Source organism: Merops nubicus, unplaced genomic scaffold (assembly GCF_000691845.1).
Source record: "Merops nubicus isolate BGI_N331 unplaced genomic scaffold, ASM69184v1 scaffold34589, whole genome shotgun sequence".
NCBI classification, from domain to species: Eukaryota; Metazoa; Chordata; class Aves; order Coraciiformes; family Meropidae; genus Merops; species Merops nubicus.
In genome coordinates this window covers 37,347-60,870 of record NW_008630907.1, presented here as the reverse complement: position 1 = coordinate 60,870, position 23,524 = coordinate 37,347, and the positions used below count along the sequence as shown (strand labels likewise).

General features: G+C 36.3%; 1 protein-coding gene across 1 annotated transcript in view; it reads left to right on the top strand.

Moving 5' to 3' along the window:
* Positions 1-1,440: 1,440 nt before the first annotated feature.
* Positions 1,441-23,524, top strand: part of NCKAP1 (NCK-associated protein 1) — a gene marked incomplete at its 5' end in the record, with an annotated part of 47,075 nt that continues 24,991 nt past the window's right edge. The window contains 16 exons of the mRNA XM_008947432.1: positions 1,441-1,458; positions 2,594-2,704; positions 12,326-12,418; positions 12,606-12,662; positions 13,672-13,814; positions 13,897-13,987; positions 16,114-16,251; positions 16,952-17,000; positions 17,477-17,633; positions 18,217-18,273; positions 18,797-18,893; positions 19,120-19,226; positions 20,344-20,476; positions 21,759-21,840; positions 22,282-22,340; positions 23,110-23,255. Coding sequence (XP_008945680.1) covers positions 1,441-1,458; positions 2,594-2,704; positions 12,326-12,418; positions 12,606-12,662; positions 13,672-13,814; positions 13,897-13,987; positions 16,114-16,251; positions 16,952-17,000; positions 17,477-17,633; positions 18,217-18,273; positions 18,797-18,893; positions 19,120-19,226; positions 20,344-20,476; positions 21,759-21,840; positions 22,282-22,340; positions 23,110-23,255 — 1,538 coding nt within the window. The remainder of the gene's footprint in view (positions 1,459-2,593; positions 2,705-12,325; positions 12,419-12,605; positions 12,663-13,671; positions 13,815-13,896; positions 13,988-16,113; positions 16,252-16,951; positions 17,001-17,476; positions 17,634-18,216; positions 18,274-18,796; positions 18,894-19,119; positions 19,227-20,343; positions 20,477-21,758; positions 21,841-22,281; positions 22,341-23,109; positions 23,256-23,524) is intronic.

Genomic DNA, 23,524 nt, shown 5'->3' with positions numbered 1-23,524 from the left:
AAAGTTAGGCTTGTGCAGTTTGTTAGAAGCTGGAATTTTGAAGTGTATGAAGGATACCTTTAACATCTTGCAGTGATTCACTTTATCAACTATGGATCAATCTCATGTAGTTTATTAGTAAGAATACTTAGTCGCTTGAAGCGTTGTGTTAGTAAAGAAGCTGTGGGAAGGAGCAGAGGTCTCCCCTGCATATTGAGCTGCATCGAGGGGATTGCCCATCCCACTGAGGCCAGTATTCGTCATCTCTGGGAGCTGAGTTCCTGAGGCCACAGGAGGATGTGTGTGTTTGTGTCACGGATGGCTTGTTTCCGTGCAAGTGATCTGTGTGTAAGGGCTGCGGCAGGATGTAATCTTTAATAAACATTATGGGGATCTGATTTCTAGGAGGAAAAACATATGTTGCTAGGAAAAATAAGGGGTGTTGTGGAAGTAGTGTTTGAATTCAGACCAAAAAATTGAGGAAGTCAACAGTGGCAGATTTCTTGTCTGCTGTGTAACAGCAACCATACTGGAATTTAACAAGCCACAAATATATGTTGTCTATTAAGTTGTTTTCTTAGTTTGTAATCCTTATTTTAGTAGAGAAAGTTATATAATGTGTGGCAAGGACAGCAGATTGAAATGATCTGACACAGATTCTGACAAAGCCATGACATCTAGTTAATTAAGGCTTCATAAATTTGAAGTGTGCATTGTTTAATTTTTTTACACCCATTTACAATGTAATTTTTACTTTTGAAATTGCATAAAGACTTCAAAGTGTGTACAGAATAGATTTTCTGAGGCTTGAACTGTTTGCTGCTGTAAGATTATCAAAGCAACTAGTTAATATCTGATAGATACTGTGAATGCTGCTGTGGTTTCATTATAAATACCTCTTGCAGTATTATAGATATTCTATTTAAATAAAATAGAGTATTTTTGTGGAAAAATCAGCAAATGTGAAGAGTTTTGGTGTTAGAGTAGTACGTTAGCATATGTCATAATGGTCATGTACTGCCGGTAGGAGTTTTAGAAACTTATAATAACAACTCTTTTTTTTTTTTTTTTTCTTGGCTACCGTTTCTTTTTCAGGTATGTAAAACTTCACTGAGTTTCTCTCCTTTTTTCCCTTGTAGTTGCATGTGATGTTTGTTAACTCCTTTTTTCTCTCCCTACCCGAACTTGGTTTGGAAATACTATTAGAAGTTACGTATCTCGGTATATATGCAGTATTTTGCACAATAGTAAAATTCTAATAAGCTCCTGTAAAGTTGTTTGTGAGTACTGAGTAATCACCATCCAGTAGAAAGTATGCTGCCTAGAGTAACAGATGCTCGTAATGTTCTCTTGGATGTAGGTTATAGTGTATTAGTTCACTTGAATGTAACGTATTTTAGAATTTAAGAGTAATCTGTTTATATGTAATTTTTCTCTCTTTTTATTACACTGCTTTCCCAGCAAGGACAAGTTTGGAAGGTTTGCAAAGCTTTTCACCTTCCCTTTCCCCGCTTGCCCGCTTTCAGAATCGGTCTCATTCTCCATGACTTCTGTCTCTGCAGTCCGCAACTCGGTCATAGAAATCAGTGTGGAAAAGTTGTTTTAAAATGGGCTGTCATTCGAGTTCACTGTGTTGCGTAGGAACGCCTAGCATGTAATTTAGTTTTGCATGAGACACGAAACTCCTTTGCAAATCCCTATGAGGACTAGAAAACTAAATGAATATTTGAGAGAAAATACAATTTGAGCACAAGTTTTGTCATGTAAGTAACGCTGCTTTTCGTACGTTTCTTCAACCTGAGTGGTGTAGCATGGCTCGCTAGTCAGAGTAGCTGAGGAGTAGTGTCTGACAGCATGCACTGGAGCTGCCACAGGTGGGGGCTTCCTCAGCTGTTCGTCCACAGAAGCTGTTCTGAGATGTCACCGTAAGTCATGCAACAGACCTGACACTTAGTTGCGACTTCTCTTCAAAGCAAAATTTAATGAAACCTCGATTGCTGCTTTCAAAGCACAGCCTTTGCTGCCGTAGGAGTAAAGAACAGGAGCAAAGCTCGAGTGCCTCATCTAAGGGTATAGGATGCTTTAGGGAAGTACTGGTGGTTTTATTGTGGGGTGGAAAGTTGTCTTGCAGTTAATTTAAAGAAAAATTAAATGCAGGTTGGTGGTGGGGATTTAGTTTTGTTTCACAAAGGATAGTTTAATCATTTGATGTGCCCAGCACTGTCCTCTACAGATGATGACATGACTGAATTTTCTAACAGTTGATTAACTCCAGATGAATACAACACTACCTCAAACCAGGAATAGCCTTAAAAGGAAACCATTTCTTTCTCCTTCTTTTAGGATTGAGTTTTTTCCCCTCACTGCTGTTCTGCACTAACTGCTTTGATACTTCCATGCATCTTTTTCAGTAGAAGAGCATCTTTGTACTGTTTCCCATTGCATATTTCAGCTGTGACAGTCCCTGCACTTTGCCTTTCATTTTATCACCTGCTCACTAAAAAACAAACAAACAAAAAAAATCTTTCTAGTTTGTCTTCAGACTTGCAACTATCACTTAGCTTTAGATGGATGATTGTGGTTTTACTTCATTTTTTATTGTATTTTTTTATAGGCATGCGGTGACCCCAAAGCCAAACCATCCTATCTTATTGACAAAAACCTGGAATCTGCTGTCAAATTCATAGTCAGGAAGTTTCCAGCAGTAGAAACACGCAACAACAATGTAAGTAACCAAATGGCTATATAAATACTTTTGTCAGTATCCTTCAGCACTTGTTGCTCAAGTTTGTGAGGTTTTATGTGTTCTTATACAGCATCTCATGCTGACGGTTGCACTTGGAATCCACTTGTTGATTCAGATGTCTAATGGGAAACTAGCAAGAGGTATCTCCAAAGAGAGACTGTGAGACTGTAATTCTGGATTGGTTTTGTTAGGGTAGGACACTTCTTGTTTTTCTTTCTGCCTCTTCCTTTCTGGTTTTCTGGCTGCTTGTTCCTCTCTGGTTTTCTTTCTGCCTGTTCTCTTCTGTTCCGTTTCAAAGAATTGTCCAGGGGAAGTGGGCCTGGAAAAAAATCATGCCTTACCTGGACAGCAGAAATTCTTGGTGACCAGAGTGATTGCAGAAGATGGAAGTTGTGTAACTTTGTTATGAGACCTGACCAGTAGATCAATAAAAGGCATCTGACTGCAAAATGGGAAAATGTGTTTGTACTTTGCAGGTGGTCTTGCCTATGGGGTCAGTCCCTGGGGGAATAAAGAAGGTTTTAATTTGTAAGGAGAAACTTTGTGAAGTACAAAAACATGGAAATAAAATTGTCCTCTTTAGGTGTAGTGAGTTATGTTGTAGTAGGAAATTATTTTTCAGCCTTCTGTGTGATCCAGTATTGCTGAATTTAACTTTGTAACCTCTTAGAGATAATTAAGATTACTGAATTCCAGGTAGATGTTTTGGCAGGTGATATACACTTGTTTCTCTGTTTCAATTTGAAAGTCAAGGGAAAGATTTTTGTTTTACTTGCTTATATTTCTTCCAAAAGGTGGAAGGTGGAGGTAGGTGTTGGGTTTGCATGATTCCTGCATGCAGCTACTTGCATGTGTGCTTGAGAGGTTTAGGCTTGCATTAAGCATTCAGGTTTTTGAAGAATGGTAGTGGCAATAGCAATGGGAATAATTAGTTTCTTTTACAATGCCATCTAGAATTTCTGTGTAATGTCTCCACTTATACCAATGAAAACAAACAAACAAACAAAAATCCTTTCTCATATGGAGGAAACTATTTCTGTAACAATGTGCTTTCTCACTTGAAACATGTATGTGTTTTGTACTGTTTAATATCACTCATCTTTTTATTGAATTTGATTGTGTTAGTAACAAATATGGTGAATTCTTTATCAAATTTATGAGAAAATAGTAAACTCTTCATATCATGTTTTCTAAATGCTTCTGTATTCTCTAAACTTCAGGGACAGATCTAAAAGTAAAAGATGATGTACATAGAATTTGTTTAACACAGTTGCATGTGGGCTCTGTATGTCTTCCGGTTGTTGACTATGAATTTGGAGCTTAACTAATGATAGATATTTAAAGTTTTGATACTGTGAAGTTCATGGAAAGAGATCAAAGCTAACTTGATATATTTTGACAATCACAGCTTCTAAAATAGGACACGCTCATAATGTTTTGTCATTTCCTTGAGTTTATTTACCATGAGCCAGCCAGGCCTGTGTTTGTTAAGCACAGTTATCAAAAGCCTACCCTCCTTATGGATGAGCACAGTTTAAAGCAGGGATTTTGAGTTCTAACAATAGGCAGCTGGGGATTCCCTCCCTGTGGTCAGAGCTGATGGCAGCTTGCTTGTCTTAGTTATTTACGGCTGTTTTCCTCAAAGTGTGGCATCTCCCAAAAGAAATCTTTACCCATAACAGACAGCTAATGAGACCAAAGTCATGTCAAGTACAGAAGTTGTTCTGATTTGATATAAGGTAAATTTTTGTTTGTAAACCTTAGCCTCAAAAAGGCATAAGCCTCTAGCTCCTGGTTAAGAACATGTTGCTCTCCTTGCCTTTACTTTGTCTCCATCCTCCTGGCCAACAACCAGCTCACCATATATTAGCAGGGTGTAGCAGTCAGTTTGTTCAGTAGGAAACTTATTGGATCAGGGACACATCAGCTAATGAAATATTGTGAAGGATTATTGCAGGGGAAATAACTGAGAAATCATGGCCTGTGCTGCCTCCTTGCAGTGGGAATTCCAGGGCAGCCTTTCAGGCAGGAGTCTTGGATTTTGTACATTGCACTGCAGCGGTTGCTCTCACTTAGCGTTGTCCATCTATACAGTTAGTAGTACCAATGGACGTGTCAGTAGGTCATGTTGCTAAACAAGCTTGCATTGAGCTAGAGCATAGATAGTGCCTGCCTTACCTTGCCTGCTGCTTTCTTTTTCACTTTGGAGCTATTTTTAGCTGTTGGTTTGAGTTTTCTCAGGTCCCATCATTTACAGTGGTTTGTGTCTCAGAGGTGAACAATACATTTTATTGAAGAGTGTGAGCACAGTCTATGGTAATCAGATGATCTTCAAAACCCTGTGTTTTTATTCTCTCTAAATAGGTGGTTCTCTTATGTTTGCTCTTGATAGCTTTTAGATCTTTATTCACAAAAAATACAGCTCCTGGTTTTGATCTTCCTTCAGTGATGACTTGCTAAGTCAGACTTAGAGAGATATCCAGTGATCACCAATTTTCAGTATTGTACCAAGAATGAAAGTTTATGAGCAGTTCAAACAATGAAGTGCCTGATGAATCCTTGCTGACCAAGCTGAAAAAGAAAATGGAGTAGTTCATCTTCCAAAGGATCAGTTATAGATAACTCTGGACCTCAACAGTTCATAATTCACTCTCCCATTTTCTGAGGGCAGCCGGTGTGATCTCTTACACTTGCCCTTTCCTCTCCAGTCACCATTGTGAATCATATAACCTTGAAATAGTGCAGTTTGAGCTCTTAAATAGACTGTTGATTTTGGCCAGCAATGCAATATTGTTTAAGAGTGTATGAAATACCTGCAAAGAAGGGAATGTATGTAAACAAAATGAAATGATTGACAAAGTGAGAAACAAACATTTTAGAGTCCTATTTGAAAAGGAAACTATATAATAAGTAGAAGCATCTATCTTCTGTGTTTGGCAAACCTTAGTATTTGTATTTACTTTAAATTGACTAGAGCTTTGGTTGGAAAAAGCCTTCTAAGCTTGAGAAGCCTCCTTTCTCGGACAGATCAGTGATATGATTGTGCTAATATGAACTCAGGGTAACATCTATTTTCACTGAATTTTCTTGACTAGCTTCAGAAGAAAAGTTCCAATGTAAGAGGTGTAGAAGCAGCCTGATTTCCCTGAAAGCTTATGCCTGATCCTCTTACAAGGTCTACAGGCAAGGTTCTCACCACAGAGAATTAGAACATATCAAACTCAAAAAAAAAAAAATGCAGAAAGACCTAAAAACTGCTTTATTTTCAGTCAATGATAACATTTACTGCCATTGTAAAAACAGAATAAAACACTTCACAGTGGAGAACTGGATATGCAGGGAGAAAAAAAATGTAGATTTTTCAGTAGATTGTGAGTAGGGTCTGAAAAATCTGCTGCCTGCACAGGTCAAGTTCTGTGTCTGTGTGGTGAAGCTATCCTCCTTTTTGCTTTCCAAAACACCACATATGGGAAGTAGTTAGAATATCTGCCTGCTTTCTTGAACATATGTTTTTTCTTTTACTCAGATTGCTCCTCAGCAATTTCCCTGTAGAAAAACTTCCTATATTTTTACATGTCTCTTGGAGAAATTGAGGCTTAGTCATTGCTTGGTGGTAAGCAGACCAGTGAAGTATTGTGTCAGCAGGGACTGGAACTAAGATCATACAAGAGCAGAGTACAAGCAGTGTGAGCGTTTCCAGCCTGCCCAGGTTAAGATCTTTAGATAGGAATTAGTTCACTTCACATTTATTTACTTTTTCTTCATGGATGTTTCTGTTCATTGTATGGTCATTAACACCTATGGCAGCTAATTCCTTAGAAGTAACTTAAGTAACTTAGATCCCCAGATTTAGTAAACTTAAATATTTCTCTCCAGCTTTCTGGAGTGCTGGATATGTTGTACAGGAGACTTGATTTTTCAGATAACTTAATGCTTTCTTGAGCAATAAAAACCTATCTACTCATATTCCACCAGAAAATTAACTGACTGAAGACTAAAATTCTTTTCAGGTAAGAGGATGCTGTGCTTTTCTTGCACAGCTGTCTGTTCAACTATGCTACTGTTCAGAGAACTTGCAGAGCTGAAGGGACCACAAATGAGATTGAGTTTCCAAAACTCACTGAGGCAGTAATTTAGTTTATGGGAGTTTCCCCTTCGTGGGTAAAGCCAGACGATGAGGAACTGGTTCTTGTTCAGCTTTGTACGAGCAGCTTGAGAATAGGATGTACTAATGATATTTTGCAATTTCTTCTGAAATAAACTATCTGCAACAAAATTTTATCTATATTTTTACTAAAAAAAGAATCATTCACAGTGGAAATTACTCCACTAATACAACATTTCTCTGATACAACCATAGAAACTGTTCTGATTTTGTACAGAACAGCATGTCTGGTATCTGCAGTTGTTACCTGCATAAGACTGACTTTGCAGCTTAAAATGACCTACGCCATGATATAACCAGAGAATAACTTGGAAAATTTTTCGGTGTAACAGTCACTTGGAAGTGAGCATTTATTCATAGCCATTCCCAAAGGTAATGTGAAACCTTGAAATCTCTTAAAAATGTTTCACTGAACAGAACTGTGCTGACATAACTTAGGTTTTCCTTAAAATTGTAAGTCCTGTCAGCAATGATGTTTATATTCATGGCTTAATCCTTGATTGCACCTGAATTTGGGATGGATTAGCATCCAAATACTTTTTTTTTTTTTTCTTCATTATTTGTGATAAATAATTGTAGTCCCTTGCTGTAAGTCACATTAGTCCATATGAGTCAATTTGGCAAGGTAAACCAGTCATGTGCTTACTTTAGTTGCTTAATAGTATGTGCAAAGGAGTGAATGTGTGTAACACTTAACCTGGTTGCTTCATCCATTAAAACTCTTGATTTAATGATTGACAGCCGAAGAGTTTGGCCATTAAAAACCAAAGAAACAAAAAACCTCATTAATACCTGAACAGTATTGTAGTTAAGCAGTGTTACTGAGATGGCATTCCAAAATTAGTTTTCATGCATTTTAATTGAATAGTTCTTTCATGATTTGATGAGATAAATGTAATTATGCAAGCAGCTAGAGACATATGCCCAAAACATTTTTATCTATGGGATAGCACCAAGGAGACTTTTTTTCTGTAAATAGTTGCCTCGGAGATGTCAAGACCTGTGGCCAAAGCTTGTGTGATACAATAATAAGTAATGAGCCTAATGTAGGAAGTACTGTATGAATTTGTGTAAGAAAGTGACAGAATATTCCTTACTGACTGGCAGATCATTGTTCAAAGTGGAGCCTCACTGCTCTGATTGCCATTGTTTATAGTATGGTTAGCCCTGGGGGCAGTAGCAGTTGTGGAGGGTCATGTGTGGCTATCTCATTTTCAAAACTGTTAACTTCCTGCTAGAAACTTGCAAACAAACCCCAAATGGGTCTTGCAGTAGAAATACATTAGTAAACATATTAATTATTCTATTACATCTTTTTATATGCAGTATGTTTTCTTCAGAGGCTGCTTTTAATTGGACATAAGAAAACAAAGGACACATCCATCATTCTACAGTTAGTTTACAGGATTTAAAACTTTTTTTTTCATTTGATTAGATCCTTTTCTCTCTCCCCACACTCTTCTGCTCTGGACTTTGTAGATACAGAACTTTGTCCAAATGACTTGAACTTTTAAATCTTTATCTAAAGACTCCTCAGGTGGCAAGCATAGCAAATATATTAAATGGCAGTAAGAATACTGACAGTGATTGTTTATCCCTATCCCCAGAATTTCAACAGTTGGAATTTGTACTACTACTTTTGGGGACTTATGTTCCAGCTAGTAAGATTAAGTTGGTAGTGTTTTCTCTGAGGACATTGCAGTATCTGTGGGGTTGGTTTACAGAAAGCAAATTCAAGTGTTTAATAATCATACTTGCAGGAAAAATACCACACAGATATGAGAAGGGGAAAATTCCCCTTCCTTCTATCTATTCCTGGATCATGAAAGGAGACATTCATTCACATATTACTGCTACCAATCAAATAAATAGGATAAAATAGTTACAGAACTATAGTTAACCTCTCGTTTTCCACACATAAAACTCTCTGAACAATCTTTTCTGGCTGTCTCATATTTTTCCTGTGTCTTCATATTAAATTTTCACTCATTGTTAATACACCAGCATGTGTGTCATTACTTTCTTCAGCCATTGTGCTCATGCAGGCTTTAAGTGGGGCTGACACTTTCTGGTTGTTTTTTTGCTTCTTTTAATATATTTTCTCTATGTACATCATCAGTTGTGTAAAGTTTTTTAGGGTTTAATATGTAGAAGGAAAGGCACAAGACAACTTGGTAAAAATCAGTTCCTTTTCTTTTAGGTGACATACTTGATGAAGTGTCAGTTTCAGTTTCTGGTATTAAAAATCCCAGTTTGTAAATAATCAAATATGATTGGAAATATGGTATTTTGTTAATAGAAAAATTATTTCAGGCTTTTTTTTTTTTGATCTTGCTGCACTATGATGGAATTCCTATCACTTTTCATACATCATAAATCTAATTCACTTTTTTCAGCAAAAATATCGTTGTCCTTCTTGGTAAAAGTTGTACTTCAAATTGTTTAAGAATAAATAAAATACATAGGTCTAACTAGTCAACAAGGCATGCTTAGCTGTAGTGAAAATAATTTTTTTTATGCTAATAAAGTTTTAAGAGTTATTTCTTCAGCTTACCCTATTTTAAAATTCTTGTTGAATATTGGAAACAGATTTGTTTGCTGATAAATGGAATTGCAGGCTAAGGAAAAAAAGCTTCAAACCAAACACAAAATGATACAGCACCAGCTATTTCTAAACAGCTGTTAGGAAATAAGTAATGGAAAGTTTTGTTGCAGTGGGTGTGGAAAGAACTACACCCACATTCCTGAGTGATAAAAATGCAAATAAACATCCAATACCCTACATGCTGTAAACTGTACTTTAAACATCACCGATGAGGCTGTGCTGTATGAATTGAACTGTTTGCACTGTACCAATTTAACAGTGACTACAGTTGATGTAATATTAATATTTTAAATAAAAGTTTACTGACATCTTCAGTATGAAAGAGTTCAAAGAATGTTCACCTTAACTCTGTACAGGAGTTTTATCATTATTGAAGTATAAATATTTTTGGGAATACAGGTGACCAGTTACGTGCACAGCAGTGATTCCTTAGTTCTTGAGTTCATTCCTGAGTGTAATGAACACCTCTCTGTATTCTGTTATTTCATGTACAGCTTCACAGAGTTTATGAAAAACTTAGAACTATGATTTCTTTTGCAAGCACGGTTCCTAGCTGCCCTATCTCCCCACTTCATGCACTGCAGCTTTGAAATTGTGGCATTCTCCAGAAGTGGACACTCAGTTACACCAAACAGAGGTGTCATGTGCAACAACCTGTAAGCTTGATCGTCTCCCAGAGCATTGCACCTTGTTTAGTGTGCATTAGGACTGCAGAGAGAAAAAAGCACTTAAAGCATACATGCAGTTGAAATGTGAGTTTTGTGGTTTTCATCTCTCAGCACTAGAATTATTTTTATTTCTGAATACTACCCTGTGGCCTGTTGCCAAAAATGCATGAAACAACTTCTCAAAGTCACCAGACTGACGCTTGTGTTAGTTGCCCAGAAAGAAACCCCATTTCTGCTTAGTGTTCTTAAAGCAAATCCCTGGCAAGAAACACTTTTAAGCAACAGGACCAGAGTGAAGATTAAAACTGAGCATCTTAGGTAACGAATGCTCATCATGTAAGAGCTGTTGACTGACAAAGCAACTGTGAAAGTACAGGGTCCCAGGCATGGATGCAGGTTGGCTCAAGGTGTACTGGAGCTGTGTGCTCCTGCAGGAGCTCCAGGCTCTCTGCGTGATGGTGCTGGATGCTTCATCTTCCAAGTACAGCACAGTCAAAGTTTAAGGTATATGCTGGGAAAGGTAGTACCAAATTCATACTGAGGATCAAAGTACAATTCATAGGACTTAAATTTGACAACACCTTTTTGTACAGCAGCAGTTTAAATGGAAATAACCTGTTTGCCAGTGCAAATTGTCAAGAGAATTTACAAAATACACGTGAGCTCACACCCATTTTTCATTTTAAGTCCTGGCTCATGACTGTGTGAGGGAAACTGAACTATTATACAAGGCAGGCGTTCAGTGTCAGGCTTTCAAAGTTAAACCTTTTGCACTGGTTTAAGATTAGGCAGGAGTATTTTATAATTTAGCCAATCCAGTTTGCTCATAACATCATCTGCCTGTCTTCCTTGGCTACAATGGAAGTCTTGTGGGTCCAGGCTTCTAAAAATCATAAATGCCTCTAAAAATTCAGAGGAAAGAAGCAAAAATTATTTTGTATATGATATGCACTAGTGGTCAAGGCAGTCTGTTTTTTTTTAATTTAGTTGGATTTTTGTGCTTTACATAAAACTGAGAACACAGAGAGCAGCTCTATAAAGAGCAAGATGAAGAAGCGTGTTGAGTTACATGTGAGGAGTTATACTTCCCATATGAAAATAAGCTAACCAATTTTAAACAGTTTATTTAATCTTTCTTATAATTGATTGCTCTTGGTGAGAAGGAAATCCTATTTGACTTGATCAGTCATTAATTTAAAATCTTGTAGCTTTTTGGGGGGCACTTTTTCGTATTAAGTGTTATGACTGCTTTAACTTATTCCAATTCATGTATCAGGATACTTAATTTGTAGCTGGGTATTGCAAGTTAAGTGATTGGATTCTTGCACTACTGTGAGACTGTAATACATAGATAAACAGAATGGCTGTTCAGTAACAGCTGCTTTTTTATGTGATCTTAATTGTATTTAAGTGATCTGTCTGGTTCCTCTAGAAAATTTTGAAAAATAGGGAGATGTCATTTAATCTCATGGTGTGTTTAAAAAACAACTTAAAAAAAAAATCCATGTGAACTATTTTATGGCTGTGTATTCACATTTGCCTCTTCCATTTTATCCACCAGTGTCTAAAGCTAGTGTTTTGCTTCTTTTTTTGTTTCTTTATTTTGTTGCTTTTGTTTGAATGTATTATTGTGTTTATATGGAACTGGTCAAAGAACCGTTACTGTATTTTATGTTTGTATCTACATTTTATTTTGCATGCTTAACGTGGCTTTGCCTGGATATTCTTTTTGGTAAGTTCAGAATTTAAAAGCATAATGTTTTTCTGTAGAAAAGTTTGTAACCTGCCACCTTCTTTTCTCCCACCTCAAGTAACATGTTTTGTTGTTTTTTTTTTTTTTGTCATACTGATTTGTGCTCATGTACTGTTCTGCTTTTGCTAATTATACATATGATAACACTGTTGGCCTAACTACCCATTTTCATCTCTAGCTGAGCTAAACAACATGACTTTGGTACTAATGTGTACTAATTTGACTCTATCTTCGAAGTATAGTTGGCAGCTGTTAAAATGATCTGTTCTGAGAATTCTGTGTGTGTTTGACACACAGAACCTTAGCCTTAGAAAACCATATTAAGGCTTCTGCGCTTTACAGGTATTATTTTTTCAGCAGTCTTCTCAAGATCTTCTAAGAACAGTGTACATGTTTGTTTCATTTGTAGCAACAGCTTGCTCAGCTCCAGAAAGAAAAATCAGAAATTCTGAAGAACCTGGCATTATACTACTTCACGTTTGTTGATGTTATGGAATTTAAGGTAAGTTATTACAAATACATCAGTTGTTCCTGCCTTTTTATTTATGAAATAACACTCTATAATCAAACAGCTAAACCTGTATTTCTTTTCTTAAAAAAAAAAAAAAAAAATCAGTCTCCATCACTAAGTATAGTGAAGTAATTTACACAGATCTTTTTAAACTAAAATAATTCCTTTGTTTTTCAAGGACCATGTTTGTGAGCTGCTGAACACTATTGATGTTTGCCAAGTCTTCTTTGATATTGTAAGTTTCTGGGTTTAAACTTCAAAATGCCACTCAAAAATGTCTCTTAAAATGTTTCTAATCAGTGTCCTGTGTACAGAATTAGAAGGACTTGTTTATGTTAGCCCAAGAAACATGACAACCCTTGTTATAAATGCAAGAGAAAGAAAAACACTGTAATCTTCAGATCTCAAACTTTTATACCTTGAAATCAGAAGATAGACCATTTTAAGCAGGCTGCTCACAGACAGCAGCAACAACATTGTTACCAGACATAGAAATATTTATTTAATTTTTTCTTTATTGCATCTGCAAATTATTTCTTAGGCTTTACTGTTATCTGTATGCTTAAGCTGTGTGAGGCTCACAAAACAGGATTATTGCCAGTGTCCACCTAAGCTATGTGAGGAAGCCACTTCTGGTGTTCGCTGAGACAAATACAAAAGCAGCTAAAAGTGTGACATTTAAAAAAAAACAAAAACCAACAACAAAAAAAATCCCAACAAACCTTAACCCACAACCAAATACTGTAAAACCCAAAACCTCAGACACCTTTCCCTCTCAATTTCAGCTTTCGATCTTGATGTTCATAATGTCACTTGCTAGTTGTAGTCATTACTCAAAATTAGCTGACTTAGCTTCATAATAGGAAACAGAGCAGATGTATATCCTGTGGTATGATATTACCTGGCCAGTAGGGTATGTGCTAGCATTTTACATTGGAGTCTTACTAAAATATAATTTATAAGCAAGACACTTGCTGACTGCTTGGTAACATCCATGAAAAGTTGTCCTATCTATCAGCCTGACCTGTGATACTTAAGTCTGGAAAGATTGATTTGCTTGCTTGCTTTGATGAGTGCAAACAGTGCTGGGGTTTTGAGTGAATAAATCAAGATTATACAAAGCCTGTGTGCAACCAGAACAAAAACTTTATTCTAAAAAGTCTGTTGTATTTTTAAAAATGCAGAAAGTTTGTTGAATGGTAAAGGTTTCATGTTTGTTTCTTTCTTTGTTTTTTAATCTCTAGACTGTAAACTTTGATTTAACAAAGAACTACCTAGATTTGATTATAACCTACACAACTCTAATGATACTGCTGTCTCGAATTGAAGAAAGGAAGGCTATCATTGGATTGTATAACTATGCCCATGAAATGACACATGGAGCAAGGTAAAAATCTGTCCAATAAGAAATGTGTGTAATAATAACAGTAACAGCTACACCTAAGTGAATTATTTGTTGTTGCTTTTAGTGACAGAGAATATCCACGCCTTGGCCAGATGATTGTGGATTATGAAAATCCTTTAAAGAAAATGATGGAGGAATTTGTACCTCACAGTAAAGTATGTAACTCCTTTTCACAGGCACACAGTAACCTTAATTGAGAGAAGCAGAGATAAACAAGTAAACATGCAAGAGTTTATTTTGCCAAAGGCCGTTAAGAATAAATTTTACAGATGGTTTTACTTCTAATGGGTGCCTGGGGCTGGGGACTGAGACCTTATTAAATAAGAGAACCTCTAGAAATACAGGAATGCTAAGATCCATGGGTAATGTTCCATTGTTTTCACCAAGGATTAGAAATTGATTACAAATCAGTTGTGGATCATCTGAGAATAGCTACGTGTGTTGTGGTTTGTAGTGGGAAATTAAGGAGATGCCTAATATTTCTATGAAATGAGTTTTTACTGGTTTACCATTCTGGATGAATTATGTTTTTCTCTTTTGTCACCTGAGGTTTTCTCCTTTGGATAGTATTTCAACTGGGGATCCTGGCGATCACCACTACATCTTTATTAACAGCTCCAATACTCAAAAGCTGACCTTGTATACTCAGCTCAGTTGACTTCACTAAGTTAAATGAACCCAATCCCTTCAGCCTTTTCTGTACAAATGTGTTTAAACTTGCATTCTTATAGAGTTGGTTGTGCTGCAATTCTGTGATCGTTTATCTAGATGGTATTTTTGTATGGGAATACCCTGGAAAAGTGACAGAAGCCTCACTAAAGTCAATGTATGTCCTGTTTAGCACTTCCTGTTCATCCACTAGAGTTGCTACGTTCTCTAAGAAAACTACATTGGTTTGATCAGTACTGACTGACTGCTACTTATAAAGGTGGTTTTTTTCCTACATGCTTGCAAATTGATAGCCCAACAACTTATTTTTGGAATCTTCAGCAGGGGTTTGGCTTAAATGCTAAGTTACTGCCTAAAGTTTTGAAAGTTTAGTGGTGGTTTGTTTTTGTTTTTTTCCCTGATTTGAAGTCTAGGTACTGGTTGTGTTTTCATTCTCTAGTCCTCTTGAGATTTTTCTTGATTTCCTTAAATCTTTTAAGATAGGCACTAGAAGTTCAGAGGATTTTCCATCTACGTCTCTTAAGTGCTCTGAAGTGAAGTAGTTTCTCATTTGTCTAAATAATCTGTAATATTTTTGTTATACTTTCATATTTCCTGTCTTATTAAGACTTACTTAGCTAAGCATTTCATTGGCAATTAATTTTTTCTTGTGCCAAAGATGCTTCCTTTTTCAGCATTATTTCTCTTCATGCTTTTGTGTTTGATTGTGGACTAGTTGTTTCCCTTGAAATGTTTTGTAAAGCCGTTTTTCAGTCCGATTTTTGCTCTTCTGATTATTTTTTGCAAGAGCTATAAATTGGGGTCAGAGATCCCTTCAGGCACTCACTGTGCTACAGAGACACGTACTTAGCTTGCACTCTGATGGAAATGCACACTTAAGTTGTCCTTTCATCATCTTGCTACTCTGCAGTAAATGTGTCAGTTGTTTAGTCCTTTAAATTAACTTCAGCTTTTTTTTTTTTGCTGTTGCTTTTTGCCTGATGAACCATCTCTGCTGGCATAATGCTTAGACCTGGCTCCCTAAGGACCCATATAAGCACCAGTATTGATGCAAAAGATAGGGTAGAGGCATAGGACACTCAGATAAGCTTAATCTGCTACGAAAATAATTATAGTTTGCCAGCATGGTAGGAAGGACATACTAAATGAAGTGGCAGAGAAGGGAGTAACACAGTAATTGGAATGCTTGTATAAGTAATGAAGAGTTTTCAGTTGTACATGACAGATTTCTTGTTACTATTGATTTTTTTTTTATGGCTTCTAATTATCAACTTTTTTATAAAAACCTCTTAATAAGGAAAAAAAAATCAAACCCTCCTATTCTCTTCATCCTTCCTTTAGCCTGGAATAGGCTTTTATATGTAAAGTCAACTAGATGCAATGGGTTTTAACCTCAAGTTTAACGTCGGAGCTAGTTAAGGAGAATGTTTGGATTATTGTTAGTAATAATGCTGAGAAAACAGCACTATTGATAAAGTATTGCTTAGTGTCTTCTACACTTGGACTTTGACAGTGTCAGTACACAGCTCACAAAAGAGGTAAAGAACTTGAATATTTATCCAAGGCTGAGTTTTGAGGACATCTTCAAACTAATAATTTGTCTCCTTTTTAGTCCCTTTCGGATGCTCTGATTTCACTCCAGATGGTCTACCCTCGAAGAAATCTCTCAGCTGATCAGTGGAGAAACGCACAACTACTGAGCCTCATCAGTGCCCCCAGTACAATGCTTAATCCTGCACAGTCTGACACAGTATGGCCTTTTAATTTGCATTATATGATAAAGTTAAGCATTGTTGTCTGTAAAACAATGTGGGAGTGTTTCATTGCCTGTTTGATTACCTTTATGTGGCTTTTAATCAGAAAAGTAAATAGGCTGGTTGGGAGAGCTGAATACTATAGTACGAGGGAGAAGTTTTCTTGCATCAGTTAAAGCTTCTGTGGTGTTAGCTTGTGCCTTCATTTCCAGTGTTTGATAATCAAAAGATGAAGGAAAGCAATGTTAACTTCTGCAGTGTAGAAGGAAGGCATCCTGTGTGCTGTCATGGGGGTTTGTGAGCAAAGCTGAAAATCTGACTGAAAATCAGAATTTTTGCTGTTTACATTTGGTGCCCCAGTTATGCAATGTTTCATCTTTCTAAAAAAGTTCAAGCTTTAACAGTAGTCAGGTTGTGATTAGTATGCAGCATTTGTTCTTAAATCATCTTAAGTACAATGTTTCAACTAAATGTTTGTCAAAATTTGTTTAGTTTTATTCAAGGTATTGGATGGCTTATAGGGTTCAAATCCTCAGTTTCTAAAGGGGTGAAGCAGTGCACTGTTAGTAATCAGCAGCAGTCTTCCATCATTCATCAGGGTTTAAGGCTTTGTTCCTTTTTTCTAAAAAGTGCTTCTTTTGAAATGTATTGTCTTTTATATATTCAGTTTGCTACAAATTACTGTTTTTTCAACAGATGCCATGTGAATACCTCTCTCTGGATGCAATGGAAAAATGGATCATTTGTGAGTAAAATGTTCTGAAACAGCTCTTGGTTTTGTTAAACCTAGTTAGGATTTGAAAGATTACTTGCTTTTCTGTACTGTACAAAAGCTGTTGTATTCGAATTAGGTTCTAGAGAACTTGATCAAATCTCATTTGTATGCATCATACTTTTACATGCAGTGAAGTTACAACTCAGCATATGCTTCTGGAATCAAGTGTGTCGTCAATGCATTCCAGACTTCACCTCAACATGAGGGCTTTAGTAATTCTGATGAAAATAGCTGTGTGCTATGAGCATTAAATAATTCATGTTACAAAAATAGTACCACTAGAACGGTGTGGGGTACTTTTGATATATATAAAAAGATGTTATCCATTAAGTAGTCTATTAATGAACTCTCTGAACTGTTTAAAAGAAAATGCATAATGACTTCAGTATTCTCTTACTGTCTTTGTCCGTCTGGTTTGTGACACACATCAATGTGAACTTCTGAAGTTGGATTTATTTTGTGCCATGGAATCCTAAATAGTGATGCTACAGCTTTGAACCTTTGGAAACTTGCACTTCAAAGCAGCTCTTGCTTGGCTCTGTTTCGAGATGAAGTATTCCATATTCACAAAGCTGCAGAAGACTTGTTTGTAAACATACGAGGGTAGGTTTTTATCCTCTGTTTTTCCCTTCAGAACCTCTGTTAAAAAAGAATAATTTCTTTCAGAACTGTGTTGAAAATGTTACTTCTCCTTCATTAATGATAGCATGCAAACTTTTTTTGCTTAGTATCTTGACTGTTTCTTTAATGCAAACCTTTTAGGAGCCTGATTTCATAACCATCAATTCCTTTTTTTGTCTCTGTTCTGAGTCTGGTAAATCAGTCTCTGAAATGGCCAAAGTTAAAAAGAATGATCTCGCCCACAAATCTTAATCTAGTGAAGAGAAATGATGTCATGAATGTAGACTCTGCTTGAAAAATTGTATCTGTCTGTCACTGCTTCTACAATATACTCAGAAATAAAGTTGAGACCTCCACCAGCAAAACACAATGAGCATTTGAGTAGAACATACTTTTGGTGTGGGTATCCAGTTTTGGCATTTAGGCTCTAATCAGGGAAATAAGTCTTGTTTGAGCTTTTTTGTGTGTCCTGCTTGCTGTGGGACTGCAGCTCAAGTCTCACTCAGCTCTTTCTAAGTTGTGCTACTGATCCTTATTACCATATTGGATATTTTTTTAATTGCAGCTACAACAAGCGCATTAATGACATCAGAGAGTGCAAAGAAGCTGCTGTTTCACATGCGTAAGTGTCTTTCTAAATTCTCTGACAGATTTCAGTGTTTGCTTTCTTAACAAAGTTACAAAGAATGTATAAACAGGATTTGTTGAAGACTGAATTATTTTGCGTTTTCAACTGAAATTGTGTATGGATTGTTCTTTTAAATCTGTATTTGCTTAATGCCATTATTGATTTAACTGCCCAAATTTTAGATTATTTTTCAAATTATCAGGATGGAAGTGTTTAGTTTATTCTGCAGTTTATTTTTGTCGAATTGATGTGAATGCAAATTAAATAGAAATGTTTTAGTGGAGTCCAATGCACATCATGGAGCTGGGGCAGAGAACTTGGATTTTAAATTTGACCAAAATTCAGGAATATACAGTGCTGGGCATACCAATTTTAATTGAACCACATCCTTTGAAATACTGAACTTTTGAAGTTGGTATGATATGAGCTGGCTATGCTTGGGCTTAAGTGTCTGGGGAAAACGAAATGTCCTCTAGGTAGCACAGTGGTGATGTCTGGGTTTGTGCTTTCGATGCAGCGGTTCGATGCACAGAGAAAGACGGAAGTTTTTACGTTCTGCACTCAAAGAACTGGCTACTGTCCTGTCTGATCAGCCAGGCCTGCTGGGTCCAAAGGTAATTATGACTCTTTTTTTTTTTTTTCATTTTTGCAATCTTAGTGTGTTTCTCATTCATAACGTGACATTTAGTTTGTGGGGAAAAAAACCCTACACTTTACTCTGAGAGAAAACCGACTTAGATTTTAAGATTCCTTGGTTTTGGAGACTGGTTGCTCTTAGCATGTACAAAGCGTCCAAATGTTGTGTGTATCTAAAGCTTGTGAACCATTTTTCTTTTTCAGGCACTTTTTGTATTTATGGCACTATCCTTTGCTCGTGATGAAATTATTTGGCTTCTTCGTCATGCAGATAATATGCCAAAGAAGAGCGCTGATGATTTCATAGATAAGTATGTTAATTTTTAGTGTGATACCTTAAATACTCTTTAGAATTTCACAGATGAAATGCATTTGAAGGCAAGGGAATCTCAGAAAAAGATGGTTGTATGGAAGAGTTGGGACTGTTATAAAATCTTTACCTGGGGGAATAGTAAGTTTCCATCAAAAGACAAAACAGGAACTATTGCATTATTTACTGGAGCACATCAATGCAAATCCACTTTCTGCATAAGATTTATTTATGAAATAAAATTATTTTATAAAAGTTTTACACATTTTTTTTCCTTTGAATAAGCAAAAATTATCTTGTCTTTAGTGTTACTGACTTTGCATTGAGCAAATCAATGTTGGGGGAAGGAAACTGTCAAAAAGTTCGACTTGTAGAATGTCTTCTGTATTGTAGCAAAACTTTCTTTTAAGTCAGATAAGGCTTATTTATCTAATACAGCATTAATATCATCATAAACAGAGGTAAAAATGAGGAATGATGAATGTGGGTAGGCACAAGGCCACTAGTTGTCTTTGAGTTGTTCTCAAGATTGCTGAACAAAAGATTGAACTGAAAGTCTGCGTATTGACTGCAGTAGTTGAAACAGGTGATCACAAGGCTATTCCTGGAGCTGGAGTAAGAAGAGCTTGGGTTTTCTTCAGTGGATTTGAGGTGATAGGGGGAGGGATGGAGGTCCCAGAGCCTCCCTGAAACAACCTGTGCAAATATTTAACCATCTTCATCTTTTTTAGGAAAAAAAAGGTCGTTACTACAATTGTATGTTTCAGATACAACCTCTTTTTGAGGAATAACTTGTTTTTCAAATTGAGCATTATAAAAGGGCTTCTTATTTTAAAAAAGAGAATAGTTATACAGACCTTTGAGGATTATGGTTATGGTATCCTGTGAACTTACCTACTTACCTCCTGTTGAGTAGCTTTTACCTTGCAGAGAAAATTAGCTATGTAAAATCATTGTACAATGGGAATGAATACTTTTGTATAGAAATTACCTATTAATAATGGTTTTAAAAGCAAGATATAGGAGGAAATCCCTTGAGAAGCGTTCTGCTGATAGAAATGTGGTTGAATATTTTGGATGTTTCATATTTGTAAGCTTTTTCTCATCTTCTTGCCTAGGCACATAGCCGAGCTGATCTTCTACATGGAGGAGCTCAGAGCACATGTGAGAAAGTACGGGCCAGTGATGCAGAGATACTATGTGCAGTATCTCTCGGGCTTCGACGCAGTGGTCTTGAATGAGCTCGTGCAGGTATGGCAAGACTCTGCTTTTGGGTTCTCAGGTGCAAGCTTTAAAAAGGGCTTTTTGTCCAAAATGACTTCCCAAAGCACATCCTGGCTTGTGGATCTTGAGTTGATTCCTCAGTGACCACTAGATGGAGACCAAATTTTGTGACTAAGTCCGCAACTCAAACTTGACTCAAATTTGTACTGTAAGCTTCTCTGTTGTATCCAAAATTTAATTCCACTTAATGAAGCATTATATCAATTACAAGAAGGTGCAATTAAGTACTCTGCTCTTTATTTAAATGAACCATTTAAATGGTTTAAGTATCAGCTTGTATCACTGTTTCTATTATTAAATGTAACTGATCCTTGGATTTACTTGCAATAACAATAACTGTATTTGAGGCTTTTTTGCTTATGACTCCAAATATTTACATAACAGATTTATTCTTTTTCTTGTTTTAGAGTAACAGAACTAAATATTACTGACATTTGTTATCTGTTCCTGGGTAATTATTTCCTAGATCTAGTGAATGACTTCTGAATGCTGTACAAGTGGCACAAGTGTTCTGTGTTTAGATAGTGTAATCCTTTAGGATCAAACTGAGATGAAGAAAAAAAAAATTAGCTTGAATTTTAGTTCTCATTAGTTCATAATAGATACCAAGCACAAGACTAGACAAATGATTGAGTGATAATTTGGATATTTTTCAGCCTTTAGGTTAAAAAAACTTCTGTATTGTATTACTTAATAGAAATATGATCTTATCAGTGGCTGAAACTGCTTTTTCATTAACTGTTACGTTTTGTAAAATTTGAAAACTTGATAGCCCATCTTTCAGGTGGTATAAATCATTGAAGTCAATGTTAGTAAAAAAACTGTTCAGAGTGGGTTTTGTAGGAAGCAAAGCGATACTGATGTGGGCCATTACATCCTGTCACAGCCAAATTTTCTTTGCAAACAGGTTAGGTGCCTGTAGAGGTCAGAAAAACATTTGGTGTCTGATGTATAACAGGAAGATGTTTGATGTCCATTTTGTAAATGACTACAGCCTGAAAATGGATGGGTGCATATACTGACAGATTTATCTGTTTTGAGCAGGTGTTGGAAGCTCTTCTAGGTGTTTGTGATCACCCAATGAATTAAAAAGTGGAAACTGCTAAATAGCTTTACTGGAAATATTCCATTGATTTAGGTTACCTTAAGTAAATTTTTGTAGGTTTCAGGGTACAGCTGCTAAGTTGGGCATGTATGTTGATATTGTTCCATAAACCCCTTGAAATAATAGAAATAACATTTATTTTAGAATCTTTCAGTGTGCCCAGAGGATGAATCAATCATCATGTCCTCTTTTGTAAACACAATGACTTCACTAAGTGTGAAACAAGGTAAGTTTAAATGAACTTGGGGAAAATAGTCACAGAATGGCAAATTCCTTGGGAAAGCCTAATCCCTTTTTGTTTCATGCAATCAGTAGAAGCAGATAACTTGCCTAAACTGAGTTGGTTCCCTTGTTTTGTTATGGTATCTGCTTCTTGTTGTGTGTCCCTTTTCCAGGGCAGCCCTATACAGATAGAGCTTTTGGAGAACGCTATTGGAAGTAATCCTACCTTTTAACTTGAAAAGCATATTACATGTGTTTTCATCTAGATATTTTAATTCCTATTAGTGTGGCTGTGCTGGACTGAAATTCTTAGGTAAAAGCATGCAGTTCAGTATCCAAATAATTCTTGAATACTTTGAGCTTTTTTAGAAGATCTGACACAGTATATCTGAAATTGTAGTTGTTTTCGTAAAGGTCTTATGTTCTGTATTTTTCCCTGATGCAGTTGAAGATGGAGAGGTGTTTGACTTCAGAGGAATGAGATTAGATTGGTTTAGATTGCAGGTAAGACTTTGTAAATATTCATGACACTGTATTAAACGTTTTGGTTTTAAGTTAGTAAATTACTGCTCTTCTGGATTACTCTTGCACTTGCTATCTAAGAGTAACCTGATCTTCTAAAATCAACCAGATACTTCAGCAGATAATTTGCTGTATTTTAATGTAACTTTGCATTGCATACTTTTTGAAAATCGTTCTTTGGGGTGATGTTAACAGGTCAGAACTAGAATGTGTTGAGGATGTGCAGTTTGGCAGCTGTGTGCTGGGCAGAGTGTGATTCAGGCCGCCCGGGCAAGGGAAGCTGCTCAGTGAGAAAGTAATACTCGGGAAGATCACTCCTGTGCTTTGCAGTAACAGCATCTTCAATTCACTTAATGAAGTCCTGTTTAGACTGTCAATCAGTTGTCTCTAGTATTAGATAGACATGTACGTGTTGCATTTTCAAAATACACATTCCTTTTCTTGCTTTCCAAAACCTGATTGTTAAACTGGGGGCTCACAAGTGCACCTTTGTCTTCTGTCAATACACTTGTTCTACAGTTTATCTGTGAGTTGGTGTCGTATTCAAATAGCATTTGGAGACTTCACAAAGGCAGTTTACTTTGCTTAAGCTATTGTGGAAAGATAAAGTAGTCTATCCACAGTCTTTGAAGTGCACAGGTGTCTTACACGCAGTGTTTAACGTTTGTGTTGGGCAATAGCCATGGAATTTGAAAAAAAAAAAACACCACAGCTGTAGATATAGCATAAATTTTTTCTTGTGTCTTTCCAGGCTTACACCAGTGTTTCCAAAGCTTCACTTAGTCTTGCAGACCATAGAGAACTAGGAAAAATGATGAACACAATCATTTTCCACACAAAAATGGTAGATTCTTTGGTGGAGATGTTGGTTGAAACCTCAGATCTTTCTATATTTTGGTATGTTACTAAACTGGTTGTACAAGCTTTTTATTATTTATTGCTTGGTTTATTCATGCAAGTGTAATTTTAAATAGTGAGCTTTGCAGGAAGATAGGCCAGTGGGAGAATCCATTAGAATTTTTGGTTTCCATCAAAATCAGGTTGATAAAGGTATTTCTGAAGACCTGTCAGAGAGATTCTTCAAGCAGTCACATAACTGATCTGGGATCATTTACAGATTCTTCCTTAATACATTTTTGCAAAAGATGCAAGTTTTTGCTCTGCCT